Consider the following 27,672-nt stretch of genomic DNA (forward strand, 5'->3'; position numbering starts at 1 on the left):
TAATTATCCAGCAGTACCTTTTGAAAACCCTCGCTATGCCCCTGAAATTCAAATGATTGTCCCCATAATTATACAATGAAGAAAAAAATCCCATTTTATTTCTAAAGCAGTGAAACTATATAAAATAACATGCAAAACAGTACAGACTGAATCACCAATAAAAGATCTTAAAAAAATCAAAATTGTTTAATTTCTCTCCACACATCCATTTGTCAATGATTCATGCTGCAGCTGTGAACATGAGCTTCAGGGTTTGCCATGTCTTGGTGGTCACAACAGTGCAAACATCTGCCTTTTCAAACCCATTGAATTCAGTGGCAAGACTAATTGTGTAAGCACCCATGTTGTCGACCAGAAGCCAGTCGCCCACTTGTACTTCAGGAAGCCAGCAGTTGTCGAATAGTTTGTCAAAGCCGCTGCACGTTGGACCCCAAATAACAGACTTGTAGGTCTGCCCATTGCGCTGCAGAGACTGTATACAGCAGAGAGAAAGAAAAAACTCATGCTGGTTGCAATTATTTGCCTTTATCCCAGTTTTGTGATTAACCAAAAAAACAGTCACTTTATTGTTTGGTCAAAATTTAAAGCATCATATCCATTTGTCTTTGTCATGCCATAATATGAGTTCTGAGTTTGTTCTTCTGCTCCTCCAAGGTGGATGGGGCAATTTCCACCTAACTTACTTTGTGCATGTAGGCTGACCCCAGAATTACCTTGAAGGGCTTTCTTTCAAGGTCAAGGTCATTGGAGTCAAATGTCAAACTTTTGGTTTATCTGTTGTTCCCTTACTCTTCTCAGGTTCTTTGTCTGATTTCCACAAAACATGATATGTGGATGACAGTCAACCCCAGAACTGCATAAAAGTGTTTGTTTTAGGAAAAGTTAGGCTCACTGGGTCAAAACCGTACATATGGGTGGGTGAGGGGAATTGGCCATCAAGGGCAAGTTGCCAACATCAATCATTTGGGTCAAGTTTATGTCTGCCTGACTGTTTGTTGGCCTCCTCCACCCAGGTCCTTCCAGGTCTCCTCCATGAGCACTCAAAGCAAACATTGCATCATAGTGCTCTGTCTCACCATTAAACCATTTTGCCTGTCATAGATCGTCACCATCTCTTCTCGTCCTAGTTTCCACTCCTCTTTCCCATAACTTCATGCTGTGGCTGGTCAACTTTATGCTTCTGGAGTTCCGACACATCATCCTCATTCTTATCATATAAATTGGACCAGTACACCTCTCCTCTGCTCCACAGACATTGCCTTACTTTCTATGATTTTATTCAACAATCTGGTTATGAACTCCACTACAATCTCTCCAAAAGGTACCCATACCTTCCTTCCCTGGTATGCCATGTGAACCAACCACCTTTCCACTCTTCAGAACAATCTTCACTTAATCCTCACTTATCCGCAGCAATTTCTAATTCACTCTCTCTATATCATCCAACCTTCTGTCCCTCTCATTTTCATTATTTATCAGTTCCTCAGAGTACGTCACCAGTCTTTTTTTTAAAGTCTCTTTCCTTGGCAGCATATTTCCACTTGTACCTTTTATTGCTAACATGCTGCCCCAGCTATCTAGCTTTGTCTGTGAGTTTAGCCCATTGGTTATTTTCTCCTTCCTAAGCCTCCTAAATGTCGCTGTAATCTGTTCTCTGTTGGGATATCCTGACATGCATTAATTATTTCACACAATAGTTTTCTTCTTTCTGCTTCCACCTTCTGATCCTTGATTCATCTCTCATTCTGTTACTCTACTTAATCTCCAAACTCATTCTACCACCCGCCATCTGAGGTTGTCTATCACAACCCCAAATCAGAAAAAAAGTTGGACTGTATGGAAAAAAGCAGTGATTCTTAGATTTACTTTAACTTTTATTGAATTGTAGACAGTATAAACCCAACATATTTCATGTTATTTCTGGTCAACTTCAAGTAATTTGTTAATATACATCCATTCCTACATTTCACCCTCTGGAATCAACGGGCATGTGGGTGCATTCAACTTTGTTTTTCATAATTTTTCTATGAACAGATCAGCAATGAAATGCCGTAGAGACTTTATTCAACTACTTCCTGAAACACCTCTTGTTTCATTGCCTATTGTAGACAAACTTTTATTCACAGCCCAAAGAATGTCACATGGATCAGTAACTCTCTTTTTCTGCCCACCACTGCCACAGGCTGCATTCAGAGTGCACTGGCACACTGTTCAAGAGTCAGACTGATTCACACTGCCACTAAACCCTAACTGATTCACATTGTCACTAAACCCTTAAAAACGGTCCTGACAGCCTGAAAACACTTCAATTTTTTTTTGTGACAGACAAAGCATGCTGTCATGAAAAAACACAGGGATGGGATATTTTTCCCCATGGTAGCACCAATCTGGGGGGCATGGGGTGGGATGGGATAATTTTACATACTGTCCCCAATTTCTTTGATTTGTGGTTGTACACTCTTCCCTGTAAGCACCTTGCAGTCTTCAATCTCTTTCAGACTGCATGTCCTGCAAGGCTGCAACCAACAGCATATTACTAATAATTCTAAGTCCCATTTTAAAACATTTTAATGGGCCATACACAAAAATTGTAAACACTCACTGAAAATAAACTGTGGCCATTATTTTCTTTGATCAGATCACTGAACTGTAGTGGACATTACTAATTACCCTGTGAGGGTACGGTGAATGTTTGCCACATGCGGGGTCAAATATAAGGTAGCTCCCAGTCCCATGAATGCCATCATTAATGAAGTACACCATCTGTTGTTCAGGTTTGGCGTCTCCACTCTCTGGAAAAAAGTGAAAATACTGTCACCCTTATGTTCCACTGGTTTGAAAGCCAATTCTCTAAACAGCCATTTACTGATGTTTATGCAGCTGGTTTTTGTCTCTTCAGTGGAGTTAGAGATTAAAAACAAAAAAGATCAAAGCATCACTGGTGTGTTCAGCACCTTCATCTGTGACAACTTTTCTGCCAGTGATGGTCACCGCCAACGTGAAGGTTGTATCCACGTAGTACCGTCCTGGTTCAGCAATAATCTGCACTCCGCTGTCAGATGGGAAATATTCATCCAGTGCTGCATTAATGAATTCTGAAACCTAAGACAGTCAGACAGTTTGATTAAAAGCATGCACTCTAATATTGAATCAACACTATTTCCAAAACTGATTTTCTGTTTATTAATATGAATGACAACTAAATTTAAAGTAGCACATCTGTCAAAAAACTTGGCAAAACTGTTGAACTTGTGGGGTCATTCACTTGCCGAAGTGATATTTATTATCTTGATCCTCGGTCTTTGGCATTAACAGATACAGATACTTTTGTTGTGTGGGCCGCTGAAGAGGAGGTACTGCTGGCCCACCACCAGATGGCGCCCAGCAACACTGGCACTTATTGGCCCTTGGAGGGCGCACGGACAGTTGGCCTCTCTGACGTCACCAGGTGTGCTCGTTGGCTGTCAGCTGATTGTCATCACTCATCACTACCATTCATAAAAGCCTGGGAAGGACACCATAACTCTGCCGAGTTATCAGCTTACCACGCAGGTAAACCAACTCAGCCGTTTTGTGCCGTACGCACATTCATTGTAACTGAAGTCTTTGCAGTTGTGACTTATACTTGCAGCTTGTAGCCGAGTTTGTGGAAGTTGGAGGAGTTGGCGTCTCCACTCCTCACTTCTGACTTACTAAGTATAACAATTGACACTGCACGTCCTCCAGTTTTCCTCTGCACTCTGGGAGTATTTGGATTTATTCCTACAAGAGGATTACTGTGAGTTGCTGACTGTTTGCTGTGTGTTCACACACCCACCCTTAACCTGTTTTTGTTCCTGCCAGCAGTACCAGGTCTGACAGCCACGAGCGGTGGCCACCTGGGGGAATCAGGACTTGGCGGCTCTGGTGTGTTGCAGGTCTCCGTTGGCAGTGGAACTTCGTGGTTTCCGGCTCTCCTCTGGATAGGAGTCTCCTACCCTTGGGCCTGCCCATGCATCACCTTTTTGATTACTGATTGACTGAAGCATATTTGGTTTTGTTTTCACATTTGCATAATAAATTGTCTTTTATTTGACTTCCTATTGGCCGTTCATTTACGCCCCCTGGCGTGGGTCCGTGTACTTCACTTTCCCAACAGCTTTATTTGTCATTATAACCAGTGCAACAAAAATTACGGTGCAAGCCATTCACTGCAAATGTAAACCTGAGTAAACCACACGCAGACTTAAAAAGTCTGGAGAAGAAAGAAAAATAAAATTTAACTGAATGAATGTCGCGGCACACTGGACCAGCTCTACACGCTCCATCGGGTGCTCGAGGGCTCATGGGAGTTCGTCCAACCAGTCCACATGTGTTTTGTGGATCTGGAGAAGGTGTTCGACCATGTCCCTCGGGGAGTGCTCCGGGAGTACGGGGTCCTTTGCTAAGGGCTATCTGGTCCCTGTACAACCGCAGCAGGAGCTTGGTTTGCATTGCCGGTAGTAAGTCAAACCTGTTGCCAGTGCACGTTGGCCTCCACCAGGGCTGCCCTTTGTCACCAGTTCTGTTCATTATTTTTATGGACAGAATTTCTAGGCGCAGCCAGGGTGTAGAGGGGGTCTGGTTTGGGAACCACAGAATCTCGTCTCTGCTGTTTGCGGACGATGTGGTTCTGTTGACTTCGTCAAATCAGGACCTTCAGCGTGCACTGGGGCGGTTTGCAGCGAGTGTGAAGCGTCCGGGATGAAAATCAGCACCTCCAAATCTGAGGCCATGGTTCTCGACCGGAAAAAAGTGCTTTGCCCTCTTCAGGTCGGTGGAGTGTCCTTGCCTCAAGTGGAGGAGTTTAAGTATCTCGGGGTCTTGTTCACAAGTGAGGGACGGATAGAGCGTGAGATCGATAGACGGATCGGTGCAGCATCTGCAGTGATGCGGTCGCTGTATCGGACCGTCGTGGTGAACTGAGAACTGAGTAGGGGGGCAAAGCTCTCGATTTACCGATCGATCTATGTTCCGATCCTCACCTATGGTCATGAGATTTGGCTCATGACCGAAAGAACGAGATTGCGAGTACAAGCTGCCGAGTTGAGTTTCCTCCGCAGGGTGGCTGGGGGCTCCCTTAGAGATAGGGTGAGGAGCTCGGTCACTCGGGATGAGCTCAGAGTCGAGCCGCTGCTCCTCCACATCGAAAGGAGTCAGTTGAGTTGGGCATCTTTTCCGGATGCCCCCTGGACGCCTCGCTGGAGAGGTGTTCCGTGCACGTCCCACTGGGAGGAGGCCCCGGGGAAGACCCAGGACACGCTGAAGGGACTACATCTCTCGGCTGGCTTGGGAACACTTTGGGGTTCCCCCAGAGAAGCTGGGGGAGGTGTGTGTGGATCGGGAGGTCTGGGCGGCTTTGCTTGAGCTGCTGCCCCCGCGACCCGACTCCGGATAAAGCGGAAGAAAATGGATGGATGGATGGATGAAGGAAAAAGGTATGTCCAGAGCACAAATTAAAAAGAAAAAAAAAATTATAAGAATGCAGCAGCAAAAAAGAGATTGCATATATATATATATACATATATATATATATATATAAAGAGAGAGAGAGAGAGAGAGAGAGAGAGAGAGAGAGAGAGCCCTGTACCGTCTGCCTGATGACAGCAGCTCAAACAGAGGGTGGCCCAGGTGGGATGAGTCCTTTAGGGCCCCTTCACACATAGTACGAATGTGGTCGAACTGCGCACAAAGTGCGCATGAAGCAGGAATCATATGCAATATGTGTAAAATCGTAGCTGCCGCCAACGCTTCGTACACCTGTTGCTAGAACTATTTGCGCACACCAGGAGCTGAAAGACAGAGTGTGCGCTGTGAGAGCCCATCGAACCCACTCACGGCAGGTGCTGGCCAAATTCCAGGTGACACGCACGCATATCTAACACCGCTCACATGGCCCTTATAAAATGTGTGGCCATTCACGCTATTAGCACGACAACAATCTGCAGACAGTCACTATCAAGCTGGATGTGAAATTTGTCTAAAGCCCCTTTCATACTGGGCCTGCTTCGAGTTGCGTTGTGCGGCGTCATGATGACGCCACGTGGATACAACCTAGGGCTAAGGATCAGCCGTGGGATTTAGATGAGCTTATTGATCTGGTTATTCGCTTAGACAATCGGTTAGAGGAATTTAAGCAGGAGCAAGATGAAGGGGCGTGGCCGGGTGCGTGCTGTCCCTCTCCCATCCAGATCCGAGTTAGTGCCGTCCTCTCCCCGCTCCAAAGCCAGGGCTCTCCGCGTTATACCAGCTCCCCCTGCTGACGTTGCTATCGAAACAAGCAGGGCAAAAGTGATGAAAAAGGAAAAACAAAGGAGACTGGCACGTGGAGAGTGAGTTTACTGCGGCTCGAATGAGCATGCGCAGAATAAGGGGCCCCAGGCGGTTAAACAACAAGGCTCAACCTTAGAGACTGGGCTAAGAGTGAATCATACTAACCATACGGGTGTCCCACGCAAATGTGCACGACTCCCAGTCACAATCCTCTGTGGGGATTTAACCCTTATCGCTCCAGCACTGATCGACACGGGGTCGGAAGGGAACCTACTGGACAGTAGGTGGGCTAAGGAGGTAGGGCTCCCTCTGGTGGCCGTTCCTTCACCATTGAAGGTGCGGGCACTAGATGGCACCCTACTACCAGAAATCACACACCAGACACAGCCTTTAACTTTGGTTGTCTCTGGAAATCACAGGGAGGTGATTGTGTTCTTTGTAACACCTTCTACCTCCAGGATTATTTTGGGATTTCCATGGATGGTTAAGCACAATCCCCGGATTGACTGGCCATCTGGGGTTGTGGCTCAATGGAGCGAAACCTGCCACCGGGAGTGTTTAAGATCCTCGGTGCCACCCGGCGATGAAGTTAAAGAGGAGGTCAGAGTCCCCCCCAATTTTGCGAAGGTGCCGGCTGAGTATCACGACCTTGCTGACGTCTTCAGCAAGGATCTGGCACTCACCCTGCCCCCGCATCGACCGTATGATTGTGCCATTGATTTGGTTTCAGGCACTGAGTACCCGTCCAGCAGACTGTGCAACCTCTCACGTCCTGAACGCGAATCAATGGAGACCTACATCCAGGACTCATTAGCTGCCGGGCTAATCCAAAATTCTTCATCCCCGTTAGGTGCAGGTTTCTTTTTTGTGGGCAAGAAGAACGGCGGTCTCCGTCCATGCATTGATTATAGAGGGCTGAACGAGATCACGGTTCGCAACCGATATCCGTTACCGCTCTTAGATTCAGTGTTCACGCCCCTGCATGGAGCCAAAATATTCTCAAAACTGGATCTTAGAAATGCTTATCATCTGGTTCAGATACGGAAGGGAGATGAGTGGAAGACGGCATTTAACACCCCCTTAGGTCACTTTGAGTACCTGGTCATGCCGTTCGGCCTCACCAACACCCCCGCAACGTTCCAAGCTTTGGTTAACGACGTTCTGCATGATTTCCTGCACCAATTCGTCTTCGTATATCTAGACAACATCCTCATCTTCTCCCCGGACTCTGAGACTCATGTTAAGCATGTCCGTTAGGTCCTGCAGCGGTTATTGGAGAACCGGCTGTTTGTGAAGGCCGAGAAGTGTGAATTCCACCGCACTTCTTTGTCCTTCCTGGGGTTTATCATCTCCTCCAACTCCGTTGCACCCGATCCAGCTAAGGTAGCGGCGGTGAGAGATTGGCCCCAACCGGTAAATCGTAGGAAGCTGCAACAGTTCCTAGGGTTCGCCAATTTTTACAGGAGGTTCATTAAGGACTATAGTCAGGTAGTCGGTCCCCTTACAGCCCTGACCTCCACAAAAGTCCCCTTCACCTGGTCGGATCAGTGCGAAGCTGCGTTTAGGGAGTTGAAACACCGGTTTTCGACTGTACCAGTTCTGGTGCAGCCTGATCCTAACCACCAGTTAAGTGTTGAAGTGGATGCCTCTGACTCAGAGATAGGAGCCATGCTGTCCCAGAGCAGGGAGTCCGATAGTGTTCTCCACCCTTGTGCTTACTTCTCCCGCAGGTTGACCCCCGCTGAATGGAACTATGACGTAGGTAATCGGGAACTCCTGGCGGTGAAAGACGCCCTCAAGGAGTGGAGACATCTGTTGGAGGGAGCTGTGGTCCCATTTGTGGTTCTCACTGACCATCGGAACCTGGAATACATCCAGACTGTTAAGCATCTGAACCCCAGACAAGACCACTGGTCACTGTTTTTCGGACACTTCAACTTTAAGATCACCTATCGCCCCGGGACCAAGAACATCCGGTCTGATGCCCTGTCCCGGGTGCATGAAGAGGAAGTTGGAGCAAGGCTGTTGGACCCACCGGACACCATCATACCGGAATCCACTATCGTCGCAGCCCTCACGTGGGACGTAGAGGGAGTGGTCAGGGAGGACCTGACGCGACATCCAGATCCCGGAGGTGGTCCTCCCAACAGGCTGTACGTCCCACCAGATGCTCGGACTGCCGTATTGGACTTCTGTCATGGTTCCAAGCTCTCCTGCCATCCAGGGGTGCGAAGAACTGTGGCAGTGGTCCGGCAGCGGTTCTGGTGGGTGTCAGTCGAAGCCGACACCAGGGACTACATCCGGGCATGTACCATCGGCGCCAGGGGCAAGGCTACACACCAGCTGGAGAAGGGGCTCCTCCAGCCACTGCCTGTGCCAATGTAGCTCAATGCCAGAACACCATGAGGGACGCAAAGGACGAAGCAAAATCAGACACCAAAAATTAACGTGTCTAATTTTTTGGCAGACTGTGCTCGATACAGAAAGGAAGTAGTTTCAACGCAAGTCAGGGCAAAGCAACAGCACTCAACGTGACTGGAAGCCACACCCTTACAATACAATGTTACCCGACGCCAATTTCTGAATCCTGCTGTGTTCCATTGTTCCCAAAGTGTGACTCATGCAGGATTGTTTTTATACTGCACGTGGATGCAGCTCACGGTCAGAGAAGATAAACTATGACAGAACTCAGAGCGCAGACCTGTAGCTTAGCACAAGACTTACAAACTAGAAGAGAAATCAGAGGGGACACAGACTGGCTGCAGCTGAGTCTGTCTGCAGGTTCTCCTCTGCGTTCTCACCTCCTCTCTGCCCCCGTTGTGCGCACCTCATGCAGACATTCCTGCGTTGTCATGATGCCGCATGATGCAACTGGAAGCAGGCCCGGTGTGAAAGGGGCTTAAGTGCCCCATGAGTGTGGCTTTGCAAACAGACACAGTGACATGTTGGTATGTGCGCTGAACTGACAGGGGTGTGGCTGCCCAGGGGAGTGGCTGTGTAGATCTCTGGTTCTTAACGTCACGGCTGAAGAACACATACCGTGTTCGGACGGACATGAACTAACAACTGCCCACTGTGATGTGCGTGTGTCTGCTTGCTGTCCTCACGTGGACAATGGACATACATAAAAACATATATTGCTATTGCAATGGGCTGAAGCGAGTGACTGCACGCTGCGCACATTGACAGGCTACCCCAGGTGAAACGGACCATCAGATCATAACACGCAGCGGCCGATCTGAATGTCACATCACCCAAGTGAGTGCACTGTGTTCCCACGTGCACAAAACCGTCACAGTGGCATTATTCATGCCTGCCCGTCGGCTCAATGTTTTTGTGGTTAGCTCATATGAGCTGTTCCGCCTTGATTCGCCCTGATTTGTACTTATTAGTACTATGTGTGAAGGGGCTCTTAGGATGGTGTTGGCTCTCCTGAGACAGTAAGAGGCATGAAGGTCCTTCCATGTGGGTAGAGGGCACCCGGTGATCTTCTCTGCCATTTTGGTAACCCTCTGGAGCGCTTTCCTGTTTGCCCCCATGCAGCTGACAAACCATGTACAGAGACAGTATGTGAAGATGCTCTTCATGGTAGAGTGGTAAAAAGACACCAGCAATCTGTGGTTTCTGCTATTTTCGTGAGGATTCTCAGGAAGTGGATAATTCCACAATCATTTCCACATAAATTCAGCATTATTTCATAGTAAAAGATGGGGCACCGATGAGAGCGCCACAGCAGCACGTCTGAGTCAGATGAGCTGCTGCTGTGCCTACGTCATTTCATAGCGTCAGTAGCGACTCACCGATTATCGCCTCATTTTCTTAAAACTGACTTTAGAATAATTTACGAGTTTTTACTTTGCCATCTGATGGTTAATAAACACATTATTCACTTTGATCACTTTGGGTGTAGACAGTCAGACTCAGACGTGCTGCTCTGGTCCGAAATGACGCATGCGCAGTTAAGGCAGGGCGGACCAATTTTTTGGGGGGGATGTTCAGTCAACAACAGCAGAAGTCACTGACACTTTCACACAGCTCCCCCATTATAACGGACTGAATATCTGTTTTCTTTCTCCTGAAGTCTATGATTAGCTCCTTGGTGTTGGATGTGTTCAGGAGCAGGTTATTTTCTCTACACCACACTGTCAGCTGTTCCACTTCCTCCCGGTAGGTGGAACATTCTCCTCCAGTGATACAGCCTACCACTGTGGTGTCATCCAAATACTTAATGGACGTGTTGCTGGTGTGGATAGGGGTGCAGTCAGATGTGTAGAGGGTGAAGAGAGCAGGCTCAGCATGCAGCTTTGGGGGGAACTGATGCTGAATATGTGAGAGCTGTGGATATGTGGGAGCCTCTGTGAGCTATCTGACAGAAAGTCCTTAATCCAAAGACATGTGAAATGAGGTAGACACGCCTGGGAAGAGATTGTGGAGCCCTGATGATGCTGGACAGAGGTGTTAGGTGATGCCAGTATCTTTGTGAAAGAAGGAAGGTTCAAGTCTTTATGGAGCTTACTGTAATGAAACTGGGACATGAACCAATGACCTCAAGCAATGACTGAATGTCTGAGATACGAGGTCTCTTCAGAGAGTCCTTGGGTACTGCTGGACTGCCTTTGAATGAAATGGATAGTTATGTTGGGAGACTCAGACAAGAAGTATCAATTGGATATGTGGTTTATATCATTTTGCATGATTGGTAGGTGCCTCAGTGTTGAGGAGTCTAGTGGCTTGAGAAAACAAAGGAGACAGTCACATTTGACTTGGCTGCAGCAGATAGATGGTTCATTTTGAGAGATGTGGATGGATTGGTTGTCTGCCTGGGTGGTTGCCATCCAGAACCCAAAATGGTTCTGTCCTGTGGTGGATGCAGTGAGTCGTGTGCATGCTCCCAGACATGATGACAGTTTTCAGCCTATTAATGATTTTGCATTTCTGAGTTGGCAGGACCAGAGAGTGTGTGCCAATTACAGGGGCATCACACTACTCAGCTTCACTGGTAAAGTCTACTCCAGTGTACTGAAAAGGAGGGTTCAGTCGACAGTCGAACTTCTGATTGAAGAGGACAATGCAGGTTCCATCCTGATCGTGGAACAACCAACCAGCTCTTCACTCTCACAAGAATCTTGGAGGGGGCCTGGGAGTATGCCCATCCAGTCTACATGTGTTTTGTGAACTTGGAGAAGCTGTATGATCGTTTACCCCGGGAGATACTGTAGGAGGTGCTGCGAGAGTATGGAGTGAGGGGGTCCCTTCTCAGGGCCATCCAATCTCTGCACTCACAAAGCGAGAGCTGTGTTTGGCAGTAAGTCAGACTCGTTTCTGGTGGGGGTTGGCCTCCACCAAGCTGCGCCTTGTCACCAATCCTGTTTGTGATATTTATGGACAGGATATCGAGGCGTAGTTGGTGGGAGGAGTGTTTCCAGTTTGGTTGGCTCAGGGTCTCATCGCTGCTTTTTGCAGATGATGTGGTCCTGTTGGCTTCATTGGCCTGTGACCTCCAACACTCACTGGATCGGTTCGCAGCCAAATGTGAAGCGGCTGGGATGAGGATCAGCACCTCTAAATCTGAAGCCATGATTCTCAGTAGGAAACCGATGGATTGCCTACTCTGGATAGGGAATGCAGTCTTGCCCTAAGTGAAGGAGTTCAAGTACCTCTGGGTGTTGTTCACAAGTGAGGGGACAATGGAGCGTGACATTGGCTTGAGAATCAGTGCAGCAGGGGTGGTATTGCATTCGCTCTACTGTACTGTTGTGACGAAAAGGGAGCTGAGCCAAAAGGCGAAGCTCTCGATCTACTGGTCAATCTTCATTCCTATAGGTCATGAGGGTTGAGTCATGACCGAAAGAACTAGATCGCGGGTACAGGTGGCTGAAATGGGCTTCCTTAGGAGGGTGGCTGGTGTCTCCCTTAGAGATAGGGTGAGAAACTCAGAGTTGAGCCACTGCTCCTTTGCAGTGAAAGGAGCCAGTTGAGGTGGTTCAGGTATCTAGTGAGGATGCCCCCTGGGTGCCTCACTAGGGAGGTGTTCCAGGCACATCCTATGGGAGGAGACCCTGGGGAAGACTCAGGACTAGGTGGAGCGATTATATCGCCACACTGGCCTGGGACTGCCTTGGGATTCCCCAGACAAATGTGGCCCATGAAAAGGAAGTTTGGGGTCCCCTGCTGGAGCTTTTGCCCCCATGACCTGATCCTGGACAAGCGGTTGAAAATGAGTGAGTGATGAGTTAGCAGGAGTGTGCATGCTCTGTGACATGAGATTATCCAGAACTGTCTTCTTTGCACCAACTTGAAGGTTTGCTGAGCTGGAACTGAAGTGTATCATTCTGATTAGCAAAGTCAAACTCTTTACCTGTTCAAAATTTACATCAATGTCATCCCTTCCAGTAAAACCTCCACCAATGTCCAAGAGACTCATCTGGAAGCCCACTGAATTCTGTAAGAGACCAATCATCACAACAAGAGATTTTATTGAGAAAAGGTTGAAAATTAACCAGAGGATATACTCTAAAATATGCAAATGTAAATTTTGTAATGAAGAACTTACTGCCATGTCAAAGACACATCGTGCATCTGCTATGGCTTTCTTGTAAATCATGCGATCAGTGCATACGCAGCCTGCATGGAAACTGACCCCAATGACCTCTAAGCCCAGCTCTCGAGCGCGCTCCAGCAGTTTGCCAACTGTTGACATTTTGGCCCCAAACTTTGAGCTGAGTCTCGACAGCGATTTGGAGTCATCAACAGCAATTCGTAGCACCAATCTGGCACACCAATCAAAACAGGCATGTTATAAAAAAACAAAAACAAAAACAAAGCAAACAAACAAAAACACCAACACACTTTATTGACTTACTTTGCTGTGGCATAAATTTGAGAAATTTTTAAGAGTTCCTCCTCACTGTCAAATGTCATCTTCTCAACTCCACAAGTTTTGGCATATTTGATGTGGAACTGTGGCTTTATTGTATGCGCATAGATGATGTCATCAGGTGTCCCTCCAAGGGACAAGACCAGCTGTATCTCATTCTGTATTCAAACAAAAAAAAAGTGTTTGAATTCATTAAGTAGTGTCGACATACTCCAAAAGGTAGAGCACAGAGGGGACCAGACACTTGAAGAAAGACAATGACTGAGATAAATATATTCTTACCTTAGTGGAACAATCAAACCCTGTACCAAGACCACTCAGCATCCTGATAATGGTCGGGTTGGGGTTGCACTTCACAGCATAGAAAGGTCTGACCCGAGGCATGTTGTGAAGCCAGCGGTGGTGATTCCCCAATACAGTGTCAAGATTCCCCACAAGGAAGGGTACTTCTATCCCCTAGAGTAAATTTCATAAATATAGACATCAGGGTGTATGTCCATTTAGTGCCGTTTGTTTAATCCCAATGGTATGACAGTCTATAATCATTCTCTACTTGCTTACTAAGCCTGGGAAATATTTGTACATTTCCTGGATGTTCAACTTTTTCATCTACACCTCAAAGAAAGTCTCATAATCGAGTGACATTGAACAGAAATGGAGAAGTTACAAATACCACCACGGTGAACGTGATACCAACCTCTGACTTGATCTCTGTTATTTTTCTGTCTATGAAATCAGAGATGGTTGCTCCGTTGTCTAAGACATGCAAGTCCCATTTGTCTTGGAAAGAAACAGACATGGCTAATGATTTGTAGGTTCTGATGTCACTGGAAGAGATAAAGAGTGACATGTTTAGACAAAAGAAGCATAATAATGACAGATATATTTAGTAAGACACAATAACCACAGTCGGGAAGTTGGATACAGGAGGAGTCGGCCGGTGTGAACTTGGCCCCAAGTGTGAACTGGGCCTGGGTCTAACCCTACTTCTACCCCTAACCCTAACTATGGAAGAATTCTTAACTAGGGCTTCATCCCAGGGTCGAGTTTCCTTGTTGCCAGGAAGACTACTGATAAGGGACATTGAAGATATTTTGATACTTATCCTTAGAATTTACATTATTATGGTGCAACACTGTTGTCTTTATCAAGATCGGGGTCGAAGCCCAGTGGTTAAGTGCACTGGTTTGCAGTGTGTGTTCATGTAATGTGGAGTTGTATCAGAAGGATACAACTCCACAACGCTGATCTGCTGTGGCGATCCCAATTAGAAACAAAGGAGAAGTTGAAGGGGCTTATTTTCTGTTATCCTTATTAACCCTTTACCTACTGAGGCTATAAATGGATGATTGGTTATAATTTTTTATTATAGCAATAAAATTAAGAAATAATGTTCTATGTTTGTGTGCTTTGGTACCCTTTTCCAAGAGTACCTGAATTTCAATGATATTACACCTGATTAACTATTTGTACACATTATTTGTAAGTTTTAGCATTTAAAATGAGAAAAAACACAAAAACGAACTTGATTTTTTTTTCAGTTTTTTAGTGAAAAATTATTGTTATCAAATCAAATCAATTTTATTTATATAGCGCCAAATCACAACAAACAGTTGCCCCAAGGCGCTTTATATTGTAAGGCAAAGCCATACAATAATTACGGAAAAACCCCAAAACGACCCACTGTGTGCAAGCACTTGGCGACAGTGGGAAGGAAAAACTCCCTTTTAACAGGAAGAAACCTCCAGCAGAACCAGGCTCAGCGAGGGGCAGTCTTCTGCTGGGACTGGATGGGGCTGAGGGAGAGAACCAGGAAAAAGACATGCTGTGGAAGAGAGCAGAGATCAATCACTAATGATTAAATGCAGAGTGGTGCATACAGAGCAAAAAGAGAAAGAAACACTCAGTGCATCATGGGAACCCCCCAGCAGTCTAAGTCTAAAGCAGCATAACTAAGGGATGGTTCAGGGTCACCTGATCCAGCCCTAACTATAAGCTTTAGCAAAAAGGAAAGTTTTAAGCCTAATCTTAAAAGTAGAGAGGGTGTCTGTCTCCCTGATCCGAATTGGGAGCTGGTTCCACAGGAGAGGAGACTGAAAGTTGAAGGCTCTGCCTCCAATTCTACTCTTAAAAACCCTAGGAACTACAAGTAAGCCTGCAGTCTGAGAGCGAAGCGCTCTATTGGGGTGATATGGTACTATGAGGTCCCTAAGATAAGATGGGACCTGATGATTCAAAACCTTATAAGTAAGAAGAAGAATTTTAAATTCTATTCTAGAATTAACAGGAAGCCAATGAAGAGAGGCCAATATGGGTGAAATATGCTCTCTCCTTCTAGTCCCTGTCAGTACTCTAGCTGCAGCATTTTGAATTCACTGAAGGCTTTTCAGGGAACTGTTAGGACAACCTGATAATAATGAATTACAATAGTCCAGCCTAGAGGAAATAAGTGCATGAATTAGTTTTTCAGCATCACTCTGAGACAAGACCTTTCTAATTTTAGAGATATTGCGCAAATGCAAAAAAGCAGTCCTACATATTTGTTTAATATGTGCATTGAATGACATATCCTGATCAAAAATGACTCCAAGATTTCTCACAGTATTACTAGTTATGTAAACGAAGTTTGGTTTTCACATTTTTAACAGGAAGCTGTAAGTGTTTACAATCAAAATAATTCATTTTGTGTGTCTAGAACTCAGAAACAGTGCAGAAACAGTGCAAAAGTAAACATTTTGCAAGGCGAAAATATGCAAAAAGTAACCAATTTTAAAGTGCAGAACCAAACAATATGAATAACAACAAAGTGCAAAACTATATATAAATATATCAATTATTATCTGTATTATTAAAATGTGTAATAAATCACTCATTGATCACTCATTTTGTGTAAAATTATACAATATGAATAAAACAATAAAGTGTCAAACTATATACAAATATATAACCAAGAATCAAAATTAGATCTAAACTACATCAGTCCATTGTCAGTGTGGTATTGTTTGTAACAGTTTCTGTCTGGCTGAAGACAGAGGCCAATTTTACAAAGTTTGCACATCCAGCAGGTTGACCTCTTGCACACCTTGCAAGAATGCCGCTCCTTTGTGGATCGCTGGCAAGGTGGGTTTCTGCTTGTTGGCACCAGGCAGTGGCTTGTGGCTGATGGAGCCATCACACCCACACAAACACGCACACACACCTTCACAAATGACACTAACACCCTGCCTTTTCCTCAAAAATTACTACATCTATGTTTGCTGTCTGTCTCTGTACTTTTCTGTCACTTTTGCGCTCTTTTTCATACTCTTTCCACGTTTCAAAAGTCACCGAACGCACTTTACCATAATATATGCAACATATAGCATACTGTTGGAAAGCACGGGTTCTTGGCTTGCTGTCAGTGTTGAAATTTTTCAGATTGAGGGCTTACATGAGAACTTATGGTAATGAGAATCAGCGGCGCACTAGTGTGAAACTTCCGTGTTTTTCCTCTGCGTTATGATGTCACAGGCTTACGTTTACCGTAATACAGCATATATCATTGGAAAGCCCTTGGTGTTAGCTTAACAATGCACTTTGAATCATTCGGATTGGACAAACTATGGCGGAGTTACGTTAAAAAAAAAAAACACGGATATAGAAAATATGGCGTGAGCGCCATCGCCGTAGATAAAGGGTTAATATACTTGGAGTAATGTACCTTTTGAGTTGCCATAGTTGCATTATATTATGTGTTATGCTGTATTTTTGTGTTTAATAAGTGAAAATCTTTGTGTCAGTCCTTGTCATATGTAACCACCTACTTTTAGGGAATTATAGTTGTGTTCAAAAGTTTACATACCCCTGCAGAATTTTTGTTTTTTGGCCATTGTTCAGAGAATATGAATGATAACACATTTTCCCCCACTCATGCTTAGTGCTTGGGTGAAGCCATTTACTGTCAAACAACTGTGTTTAGTCTTTTGAAATCATAATGATAACAGAAACTACTCAAATGGCCCTGATCATTACCCCTGTTATTACATCCTTCATCTGTTCCCTAATTAGTTGCCAGTTGATTCACTTTAGTTCCTGCTTTTGTTTGTGAGTATCCTGAGATTACCTGTTACCTTTGCGTGCTTTCCTGTTAGTTCTAGTGTTCTGATTAATTCCGAGTTACTCCAGGTTCAGGTTCCTTAACACAATTTTCATTAATTTTAATTTTAATTTTGGACAGTTTTTCCCTATTTTTGTCACTGGTTTGGATTGTTTGCCACTATTCACTCAGTACTTTGCATCACCACTAACATCAGACTGCTGGAAAAACACACTCATTTGTTTGCCAATACGTATCACAAAACAACAGCAAGTGTGACACCAGAGGGATTGCTGTTTCAGTCTATCATTGAAAGTGAAGTGAAGGGCTGTGCAGGATATATATAAATTATATATATTAAAATTAATTATTTAAAATCATACAATGTGATTTTTTTTAAAGATACTGTCTCTCACAGTTGAAGTGTACAATTTTTGTAGGTGGTAAACTTGCAATATCAACAGTGGACCCAGTGCATCCAGTCGGCCGCGCGTGTTCTGCCCAACACGCATGTCTTGTGGACGGCGCGCCACAACACAGACATGTGTCATGTGGAACAGAGCCGATGTGGGTGACATGACGGTCAGATTGCCCACTGCATGTTCTGATCTGACGGTCTGTTTCAACCTCGGGGGCTGCCAGTGTCCGCTCCTTGCATGTGCTCGCTTGCTGCAGCTTGTCACAACCACAGCGATATATGTATTTATTTATGTCCACGTAAATACAGCAATCAGACACACGCACCTCACAGTTGGTAGTCCATGTCTGTCCAAACACAGTAGGTGTTGTGTAGCTGGAATGTCCAGAATGACAGATCACCGCAGGTGCTTCTGTCGGAAGTCACGCCTCCCGTGAGTGGAGCGCACACACCCCCATGTCAGTGTGTGTTTGCAAAATCAGACTCATAGGGAACTGAGACAGAGAATGTGGTTTTGAAGTTGATGGAACCATTTATGGACCAGAGAAGGACTGTAACTATGGACAATTTCTAAGGTTGAATTTGTTTAGCCTCAAAATATTCAGCCTCAAAACTTCATCCTAAAAAAAAAATTCAACCTCAAAAAATAGAAAAGCAGAGACAACCGATCCCTGTCTCAATCATTCAACGTTCAACCAATCACGTTTTGCTCCACTGGTCATGTGGCACCAAGACCAAATCGAAAGAAGAAGACGACGACGTGATACATTGCTGAACATTGGATGATTGAGACAGGGCCTGATTTTTTCTCCCTGCTTTTCTATTGTTTTGAGGTTGAATTTTTAGGTTAAACTTTTTGAGGCTGAATATTGTGATGCTGAACAAATTCAACCTTAGAAATTAAATTTCAAACTCTGATGGCACAGAATTACTTCAATACGATTCCCTGCTTTTCTATTTTTTAAGGTTGAATTTGTTTAGGCTGACGTTTTTGATGCTGAATATTGTGATGCTAAACAAATTCAACCTTAGAAATTCAACTTCAAACTGGTTTTGATGCTAAAAAAATTCAACCTTAAAAATTCAAATTCAAACTCTGATGGCACAGATTTACTTCCACAGAGATGGCCCATACTGGCGCCCACAGTATGTTGGGCTGATGAGACTTCATGCAAACAGGCAGTTTGGTTTTTGTCATTACAGGTAGCAACCTCTGCGGGTGTGGCTGCAGGGCCGAGTGTTACCATGGAAACTTCTCACATATTGAGAGGAATTAACATGTTTTGCAAAGAGGAGGGGGCAAGCAGCAGAACTGGAAATGTCTGTGTAAGCAATCAGGACACACCCAAAACGAATCCGGGACATTTGGCCAACGGATATTTGGCCAAGGAGTACATAGACAGGTCCATGCCAGGTAAAATCGGCCATTTTTTCCAGTCAAGGTTTTCTCAGTGGATTCTAGTAGTTTCAGACATGCTGTTTAAAATAAGACCTGGGGCCATCTTGAATTTTGCCTCAAATTCAATATGGCCGCCAAAATTCCAATATGGCCACCAAAGTACCTAAAATCTTATCCTTATCAAGTGAAAAGCAGATATTTTTTTCACTAATCTATCATGATAATAGCTGGTGAACATAATCCAGTTGGATTGATGTCACAGCAGTACATTATTGCTGTTTAAATCCAATATGGCCGACGGGGCCAACCACGTTTCCGGAAAATAGCTGTATCTCCTGGTCTGTTCAAGATATGGCTGTGAATTTGGTGTCTATACCTAGGTTTTCAGGTGTGAGGTGTTATGTGTTGGGGGGTGGCTGGATGTTTTTGTGTTGTTTTCTTTTCTTTGCTCTCCAGGTGGTATGCAAACTGGTTTTTGTCTGTGGAGAAGGTGCTGGCAGAAGAATCCTTCACCCTCATCAACATTATTGGCTGCACTTGTGAAGGATGTTCATGTGCAGGCCTAATGACTCGCTGCACCTGTGGATGATGCTCACGTGCAGACTTAAAGACTTTCAGCTGAAGCAGATAATGAGATGGTGTTCTGCATTTAAGCCTTGAATGATTCAAGCAGAATTGCCGGGAACTCGACCTTGTGATGTTCGTTTGTGAGACGCTGAGGACCGCGCCTGGGTTTGACACATCGTGCCTGTGAAGGAGGACGGGTGAGGGACACATGCTGTCAGCACACATCAGAGGTGATTGATTGTCTGAATAAGTGTTAACAGTAATTTGGTATTTTGTTACGCAGTATATGTGACTATTGATGAGAGTTGTGCAGCTCACTTCTCACGACCGTGGCGTGCGGACAGCTGATCCTCCACCTGTTGTGAGAAGCTGCTCATTTACATAAAGCTTAAATTCAGACCTGAATGTGTTGCTGATAGTGTGTGCCTTTGAAGGATATTAGTTGTAGCTGCTGACTTACCTCACCTTTTCTATCCTTTACAGAGTCGGTTTGTCGTGTCCACCTGGGGGGTGTTTGGCGGTGAACGTGAGTCCAGAAGCGCCGGGATTCGATCCCTTTGGGCGCTGGAGAGCGCGCCGTCCTTCACTCCGCCAGATAAACGCACTTTTTGTTGTACACTGAGTATTGCACAAGAAGGGGAAAATAAAATTGTTTTGTTTTTCTGGAACCGCTTTCTGGTTATTTAGTTCTGGGTTCAGTCAGACGCAGGTCCGCTCCTCAACTCGCGTCGACACATAACAGTGAGGAATCCAAATATGACATCATATTTGAAATTAGGTCAGTAGGTCATGGGTTAAATTGATGATGGCCACCAATTTGGCCAACCAACAATTTTATGTCATACTCTTTACTACTTTCAATTCATGTTTTGGGTAACCACACTTTGCATAACAACGTTTTATTGTCTGTTGATTGACTTTTATTATTATCAACAAACAGAACACATAATGATAAGAATAATGATGATTTTATCCATGTAAAAGGAAGTACAATATCTGTCCTTTCACTATGTCCTTTGATATGTAATACATTAACCAGGAAATGTGGGCTTGTGCAGCTGATTGTTAAATTTGATACCCTAAGATAAATGTTTTTATTACAAGAGCAGCCCTTGCTGCTGCTGATTTGTTAGTTAACAATAAAAATTGAAAAATGCTGTCAATATCACACAATACTGTGAATATCACATTTGATAAAAATGTCAGTTTCAAATCATATGAATTTGCATTAGATCAAGTCACTAAATGTCAAAGCCATTCTCACCCAGATGTATGATAACAAGAAAAGGCACTTTCACCCAGATGTAATATAGCAAAAAAGGAAGCCACTCTCACCCAGATGTATAACAAAAAGATGCCACTCTCACCCAGATGTAATATAGCAAAAAAGGAAGCCACTCTCACCCAGATGTAATATAGCAAAAAAGGAAGCCACTCTCACCCAGATGTATAACAAAAAGATGCCACTCTCACCCAGATGTAATATAGCAAAAAAGGAAGCCACTCTCACCCAGATGTATAACACAAAGATGCCACTCTCACCCAGATGTAATATAGCAAAAAAGGAAGCCACTCTCACCCAGATGTAATATAGCAAAAAAGGAAGCCACTCTCACCCAGATGTATAACAAAAAGATGCCACTCTCACCCAGATGTAATATAGCAAAAAAGGAAGCCACACTCACCAAGTTGTATAACAAAAGAAACCACTCTTATATCACCCTCACCATCACAAATTACATGTCTGTTGGCCAAATGCCCCCCCCCCCTTGGCCAAATGCCTGTTGGCCAAATGGGCGTTGGTCAAATGTCCGGATACCACTCAAAACAGCTGATTTGACAACTGTTGTGATGTCATCTGTGTATGTGGTTTTTATTAGTTTGTCATTTGTGTATGTTTTCCAGTCGCTTGTCTGAGTCCTTATGTGTTCTGCATTTGTACTGGTCGCTGTGTGTATTCGGACCCCCTGAGCTGTCAGTTGTCTGTGGGTTTTGTCTCAGTCCTCCCTGTTCCGGTGTGCATACGTACGGGTGTTGTGCATTAGATGTTTGGTCTTGTCTTAGTTGTCCCCATTGTGGTTAATGTGCGTGTGTTGGCTTGTGTGCAATCATGTCTCGTTTCTATGTTGGTGTGTATGTGGGTGTGTTCTCACAGTCTGTCACTCTTCTGTTGTCTGTGGATATATGGTGTAAGCCAGTCTTTGTCTCCCCCGGTTGTGAGTCTTTATAGCTTGTGTTTAATCTTTTGGTTATTTCCTTCACTCCCTCCTTCCAAGGGTTGTATGTCTGTCACGTCCTTCTCTGTTCTGCGTTAGTGCATGTGTGTTATGTCCCTCCTTGCTTCCATATGTGCGCCTCTGCTTTATGTTATTTTGTTATTCATGGTTCTTTCAGTTTTTATGGTCTAGGTGGATTACGTATTTTGCTTTACTTTGTTTATCTGTGGTTGTGGCATTTGTCTGTATCTTTAGTAAGCGTGTCAGGTTGTTAATTTCTAGTTTTGAGTTACTCACTGTTTACTGTTTTTATGCCTTGTTTCTGCTGCCATCTTCTGTTCAGTCAAATCATTACATGTCAGCTTTGATTTTTGCAGCTGTTAACTTGTCCCAGGTGTTAGTCATTAGTCAGTTAATTTAAACCTTCTCTGTTTGCCTTGTTTTGTTTGTGCAGAGTGGTATGTAATTACTGACTTCTTGGTTGTGAATTTTTCTGTTTTTTTATGGTTAGTTTTGTGAGTATTTATTTCCTTGGGTTTGTGAATGTTTATCCCCTTTTTGTGACACACCTTTTGCTGTTGGCCTTTTCCCTTACCCTGTCTTTCGAGTAGATTGTATTTTGTTGAAACCATCCCCACACCAGCGGTTTTTAGAATCCCTCTCCCAGAGTGGAGTTAAATCTGCTTTTGGAAGACACTTATCTGTATAACTGCTCTCTTTGGAATCCCTCACCCTGTGTTGGGTTAGTCTGGATTTTGTTGTGACACTCACCTGTTCCCGAGTTTAACTTAACCATTTGTAAATAAATCCCTTCCTTTTTGAATGCACCTTTGAGTCTCAGATGTCTGCATATTGGGGATCTTCCTATATCGGCTCCTGGCTTTAAATCGTAACAACATCCAAATGCAGTAAATAATTTTGATGTTTAGAAGATCTTAGAGTTCAGACTGCTGAAAGGAAAAATACAGATGATTTTTGTATATACGAGGTCTGTCCATAAAGTATAGGTCCTTTTTATTTTTTTCAAAAACTATATGGATTTCATTCATATGTTTTTACATCAGACATGCTTGAACCCTCGTGCGCATGCATGAGTTTTTCCACGCCTGTCGGTGACGTCATTCGCCTGTGAGCACTCCTTGTGGGAGGAGTCGTCCAGCCCCTCGTAGGAATTCCTTTGTCTGAGAAGTTGCTGAGAGACTGGCGCTTTGTTTGATCAAAATTTTTTCTAAACCTGTGAGACACATCGAAGTGGACATGGTTCGAAAAATTTAAGCTGGTTTTCAGTGAAAATTTTAACGGCTGATGAGAGATTTTGAGGTGATACTGTCGCTTTAAGGACTTCCCACGGTGCGAGACGTCGCGCAACGCTCTCAGGCGGCGTCATCAGCCTGTTTCAAGCTGAAAACTTCCACATTTCAGGCTCTATTGATCCAGGACGTCGTGGGAGAACAGAAGTTTCAGTAGAAGTCGGTTTCAGCATTTTATCTGGATATTCCACTGTTAAAGGAGATTTTTTTAATGAAAGACGTGCGGACGGGTCCGCGCGTCGGCTCGCAGCCGCCGCGACGCTCCGCCACAGGAAAAACACCTCTGTTGGAAGCCTTAAGGACAAGTTGGAACATGTCCAGCTGTTAAACAATTTCTCATATACTCACTCCACTGAAAGCCATCAAAAGCCGCCTGGATTTTACAAATGGTTATCAACACGGAGGTGTTTTTCCTGTGCCGCCGCACCGCGCCGGCTGCGTCCCGACGCGCGGACCCGTCCGCATGTCTTTCATTAAAAAAATCTCCTTTAACAGTGGAATATCCAGATAAAATGCTGAAACCGACGACTTCTGAAACTTCTCTGTTCTCTCACGACGTCCTGGATCAATAGAGCCTGAAATGTGGAGGTTTTCAGCTTGAAACAGGCTGATGACGCCGCCTGAGAGCGCTGAGCGACGTCTCGCACCATGACAAGTCCTTAAAGCGACAGTATCGCCTCAAAATCTCTCATCAGCCGTTAAAATTTTCACTGAAAACCAGCTTAATTTTTCGAACCGTGTCCACTTCGATGTGTCTCACAGGTTTAGAAAAAAATTTGATCAAACAAAGCGCCAGTCTCTCAGCAACTTCTCAGACAAAGGAATTCCGACGAGGGGCTGGACGACTCCTCCCACAAGGAGTGCTCACAGGCGAATGACGTCACCGACAGGCATGGAAAAACTCCCGCATGCGCACGAGGGTTCAAGCATGACTGACGTAAAAACATATGAATGAAATCCATATAGTTTTTGAAAAAAATAAAAAGGACCTATACTTTATGGACAGCCCTCGTATATGGTGCTGTCGATTTTGCAAGTCTTACCACCTACAAAGAATGGAGAGGTCTGTAACTTTTATCACAGGTACACTTCAACTGTGAGAGACAGAATCAGTTTAAAAAAAAAAAAATCACATTGTATGATTTTAAATAATTAATTTTAATATATATAATTTATATATATCCTGCACAGCCCTTCACTTCACTGGCTCCAACCTTCCATCGCTTCAGGACCTGTACATCTCCAGGACACTGGGGCGTTCAGGTCGGATCAAAGCTAATCCTTCTCACCCTGGATAGGAGGCTGCGGTCCCTTTGGACCAGAACCTCCTGCCATAAGAACAGTTTTTTTCCCCTCTGCCGTTGGCCTCGTCAACAAGAACTTTTAGAACTTTAGATTGTTGCCATTACCACTAACAACCCTGTGTTATGTACTCTGTTTGCATGGATCACACATGGATATATATATATATATATATATATATATATATATATATATATATATATATATATAGTAATCCTACCCAACCTTGTGTATATATTTATCTTAGCTCATATATATTATATATTCTGTACATTTTGTAACATTGTTATAGTGTAAAGTTTTGATTATATATTATTTAACTGCTCTATTTTATATTTTTTTTTTTGCACAGAATTGTCTTTTATGTTAGCACCACGTACCACAGCAATTTCCTAATGTTGTGAACTTGTTCACTCATATGGCAATAAAATGTTTCTGATTCACTTTCAATGACAGACTGAAACAGCAGTCCCTGTGGTGTCCCAATGTTTTTTTTGTTTTTTTTCTTCCCAGCAGTCTGATGCCAGTGGTGATGCAAAGTACTTTATATGAGACAAAGAAATATTTGGATATTTCAGAGAATGAAAAAGTCGATAAAAAGCCAATAAAGTACAACATAAATTTAAGAAACTGCAAATACAGACAAATTGAATAGATCCTTATGAATACATTAGCTTTGTAAATACAAGCTCATTAAAGATTAAATTATAAGACTGTGATGTACTAACCTCTGTGAGGGCTTCCTGTTTGTGTTTTGTCTTGCCTGGTTGCACAACAATTATATCATCAATATGATAGGCTGCACTTGGGTGTGGTTTTCATCTTGCTAACATATGTCTGCTGTAGAAACCTCCCCCTCAACCACAACTTGGTAATGAAGTTAAATTTTAAAAGAGCACCATCTCATTGTTGTTTGGGCAAAATCCCAAGTTTTTCTCCATGAAATGCCATTGGGTGAATATTATACCAGGGAACAGAAGTGACTGAAATGTTTTATCAAATGATAGATAAAATATGTAGTTTTGTTAAATACTGATCCGCACAATAGTTTCATCCCAAGACCTTTGCTGAAATCACTGAGTATGTGAGTTATGTCTTGCTGTCCAAATAAATCTGACAATCAGAGCCACGACCATCTCAGGACCAAAGTGAACACTGATCCTTACTCTACCATGGACATTAACGTTTCTGTCAACATGACAGACAAACTCTGCCTGGACTCTTACTGGACTAAAGGTACAGTGTGTCATTTTTAAAGAAGAGAGCACGTGCTATGTCCATCAAATATTGTGTTTTTAAACTTTTCAATGTTATTTTCTTAACAGATAGAATAATACAAAAAAGAACTTTGATATTACAACATAAATGTAATTTTTTTTTTTCTATTATTCTTGCTTTCAATGCATCTAAAACCACTGAAATTTGAATTTTATCTCCCACACAGGAGAGAAGCAGTTTATGAAAAAGTGCAATTTCAGTACTTCCACAGTAGCATGCGCCCGGACACCCCTAGGTGACACCTTTGGCTTGCGCCTTGTCCGGACAACCAGCTTTTCCTATAGGACAAGTAAACTGTCAGGGTTACTTGTCCTATGGAGAAGTACACTAATATATATATATATATATATATATATATATAGTGAGGAAAATAAGTGTTTAAACACCCTGCGATTTTGCAAGTTCTCCCACTTAGAAATCATGCAGGGGTCTGAAATTTTCATCTTAGGTGCATGTCCACTGTGAGACATAATCTAAAAAAAATAAAAAAATCTGGAAATCCCAATGTATGACTTTTTTTTTTGTCCACTTCGATGTGTCTCACAGGTTTAGAAAAAAATTTGATCAAACAAAGCGCCAGTCTCTCAGCAACTTCTCAGACAAAGGAATTCCGACGAGGGGCTGGACGACTCCTCCCACAAGGAGTGCTCACAGGCGAATGACGTCACCGACAGGCATGGAAAAACTCCCGCATGCGCACGAGGGTTCAAGCATGACTGACGTAAAAACATATGAATGAAATCCATATAGTTTTTGAAAAAAATAAAAAGGACATATACTTTATGGACAGCCCTCGTATATGGTGCTGTCGATTTTGCAAGTCTTACCACCTACAAAGAATGGAGAGGTCTGTAACTTTTATCACAGGTACACTTCAACTGTGAGAGACAGAATCAGTTTAAAAAAAAAAAATCACATTGTATGATTTTAAATAATTAATTTTAATATATATAATTTATATATATCCTGCACAGCCCTTCACTTCACTGGCTCCAACCTTCCATCGCTTCAGGACCTGTACATCTCCAGGACACTGGGGCGTTCAGGTCGGATCAAAGCTAATCCTTCTCACCCTGGATAGGAGGCTGCGGTCCCTTTGGACCAGAACCTCCTGCCATAAGAACAGTTTTTTTCCCCTCTGCCGTTGGCCTCGTCAACAAGAACTTTTAGAACTTTAGATTGTTGCCATTACCACTAACAACCCTGTGTTATGTACTCTGTTTGCATGGATCACACATGGATATATATATATATATATATATAGTAATCCTACCCAACCTTGTGTATATATTTATCTTAGCTCATATATATTATATATTCTGTACATTTTGTAACATTGTTATAGTGTAAAGTTTTGATTATATATTATTTAACTGCTCTATTTTATTTATTTTTTTTTGCACAGAATTGTCTTTTATGTTAGCACCACGTACCACAGCAATTTCCTAATGTTGTGAACTTGTTCACTCATATGGCAATAAAATGTTTCTGATTCACTTTCAATGACAGACTGAAACAGCAGTCCCTGTGGTGTCCCAATGTTTTTTTTGTTTTTTTTCTTCCCAGCAGTCTGATGCCAGTGGTGATGCAAAGTACTTTATATGAGACAAAGAAATATTTGGATATTTCAGAGAATGAAAAAGTCGATAAAAAGCCAATAAAGTACAACATAAATTTAAGAAACTGCAAATACAGACAAATTGAATAGATCCTTATGAATACATTAGCTTTGTAAATACAAGCTCATTAAAGATTAAATTATAAGACTGTGATGTACTAACCTCTGTGAGGGCTTCCTGTTTGTGTTTTGTCTTGCCTGGTTGCACAACAATTATATCATCAATATGATAGGCTGCACTTGGGTGTGGTTTTCATCTTGCTAACATATGTCTGCTGTAGAAACCTCCCCCTCAACCACAACTTGGTAATGAAGTTAAAT

At 43.5% G+C, this 27,672-nt stretch overlaps 1 protein-coding gene across 1 annotated transcript; it reads right to left on the reverse strand.

Moving 5' to 3' along the window:
* Nucleotides 1-220: 220 nt before the first annotated feature.
* LOC117528714 (ornithine decarboxylase 1-like) lies at nucleotides 221-13,552 on the reverse strand. Its single transcript, XM_034191352.1, has 7 exons — nucleotides 13,451-13,552; nucleotides 13,154-13,326; nucleotides 12,845-13,061; nucleotides 12,650-12,733; nucleotides 2,955-3,102; nucleotides 2,671-2,792; nucleotides 221-472 (listed from the first exon to the last, which is right to left on the reverse strand). The coding sequence occupies exons 1-7, from the start codon at nucleotides 13,550-13,552 to the stop codon at nucleotides 221-223; spliced, it is 1,098 nt and encodes a 365-aa protein (XP_034047243.1).
* Between the last annotated feature and the right edge of the window lie 14,120 nt (nucleotides 13,553-27,672).

The sequence above is a fragment of the Thalassophryne amazonica genome, chromosome 16 (assembly GCF_902500255.1).
Source record: "Thalassophryne amazonica chromosome 16, fThaAma1.1, whole genome shotgun sequence".
Classification (NCBI taxonomy): Eukaryota; Metazoa; Chordata; class Actinopteri; order Batrachoidiformes; family Batrachoididae; genus Thalassophryne; species Thalassophryne amazonica.

Excerpts from the sequence above, each read along its gene's own strand:
- LOC117528714 (XM_034191352.1), bottom strand. The coding sequence starts at position 13,552 with ATGCCTCGGGTCAGACCTTTCTATGCTGTGAAGTGCAACCCCAACCCG. Across the intron at positions 13,062-13,153 it reads CAAATTTATGCCACAGCAAA|ATTGGTGCTACGAATTGCTG; the intron begins GTAAGTCAATAA and ends TTGGTGTGCCAG. Across the intron at positions 473-2,670 it reads ATTCACCGTACCCTCACAGG|TCTCTGCAGCGCAATGGGCA; the intron begins GTAATTAGTAAT and ends TGCTGTATACAG.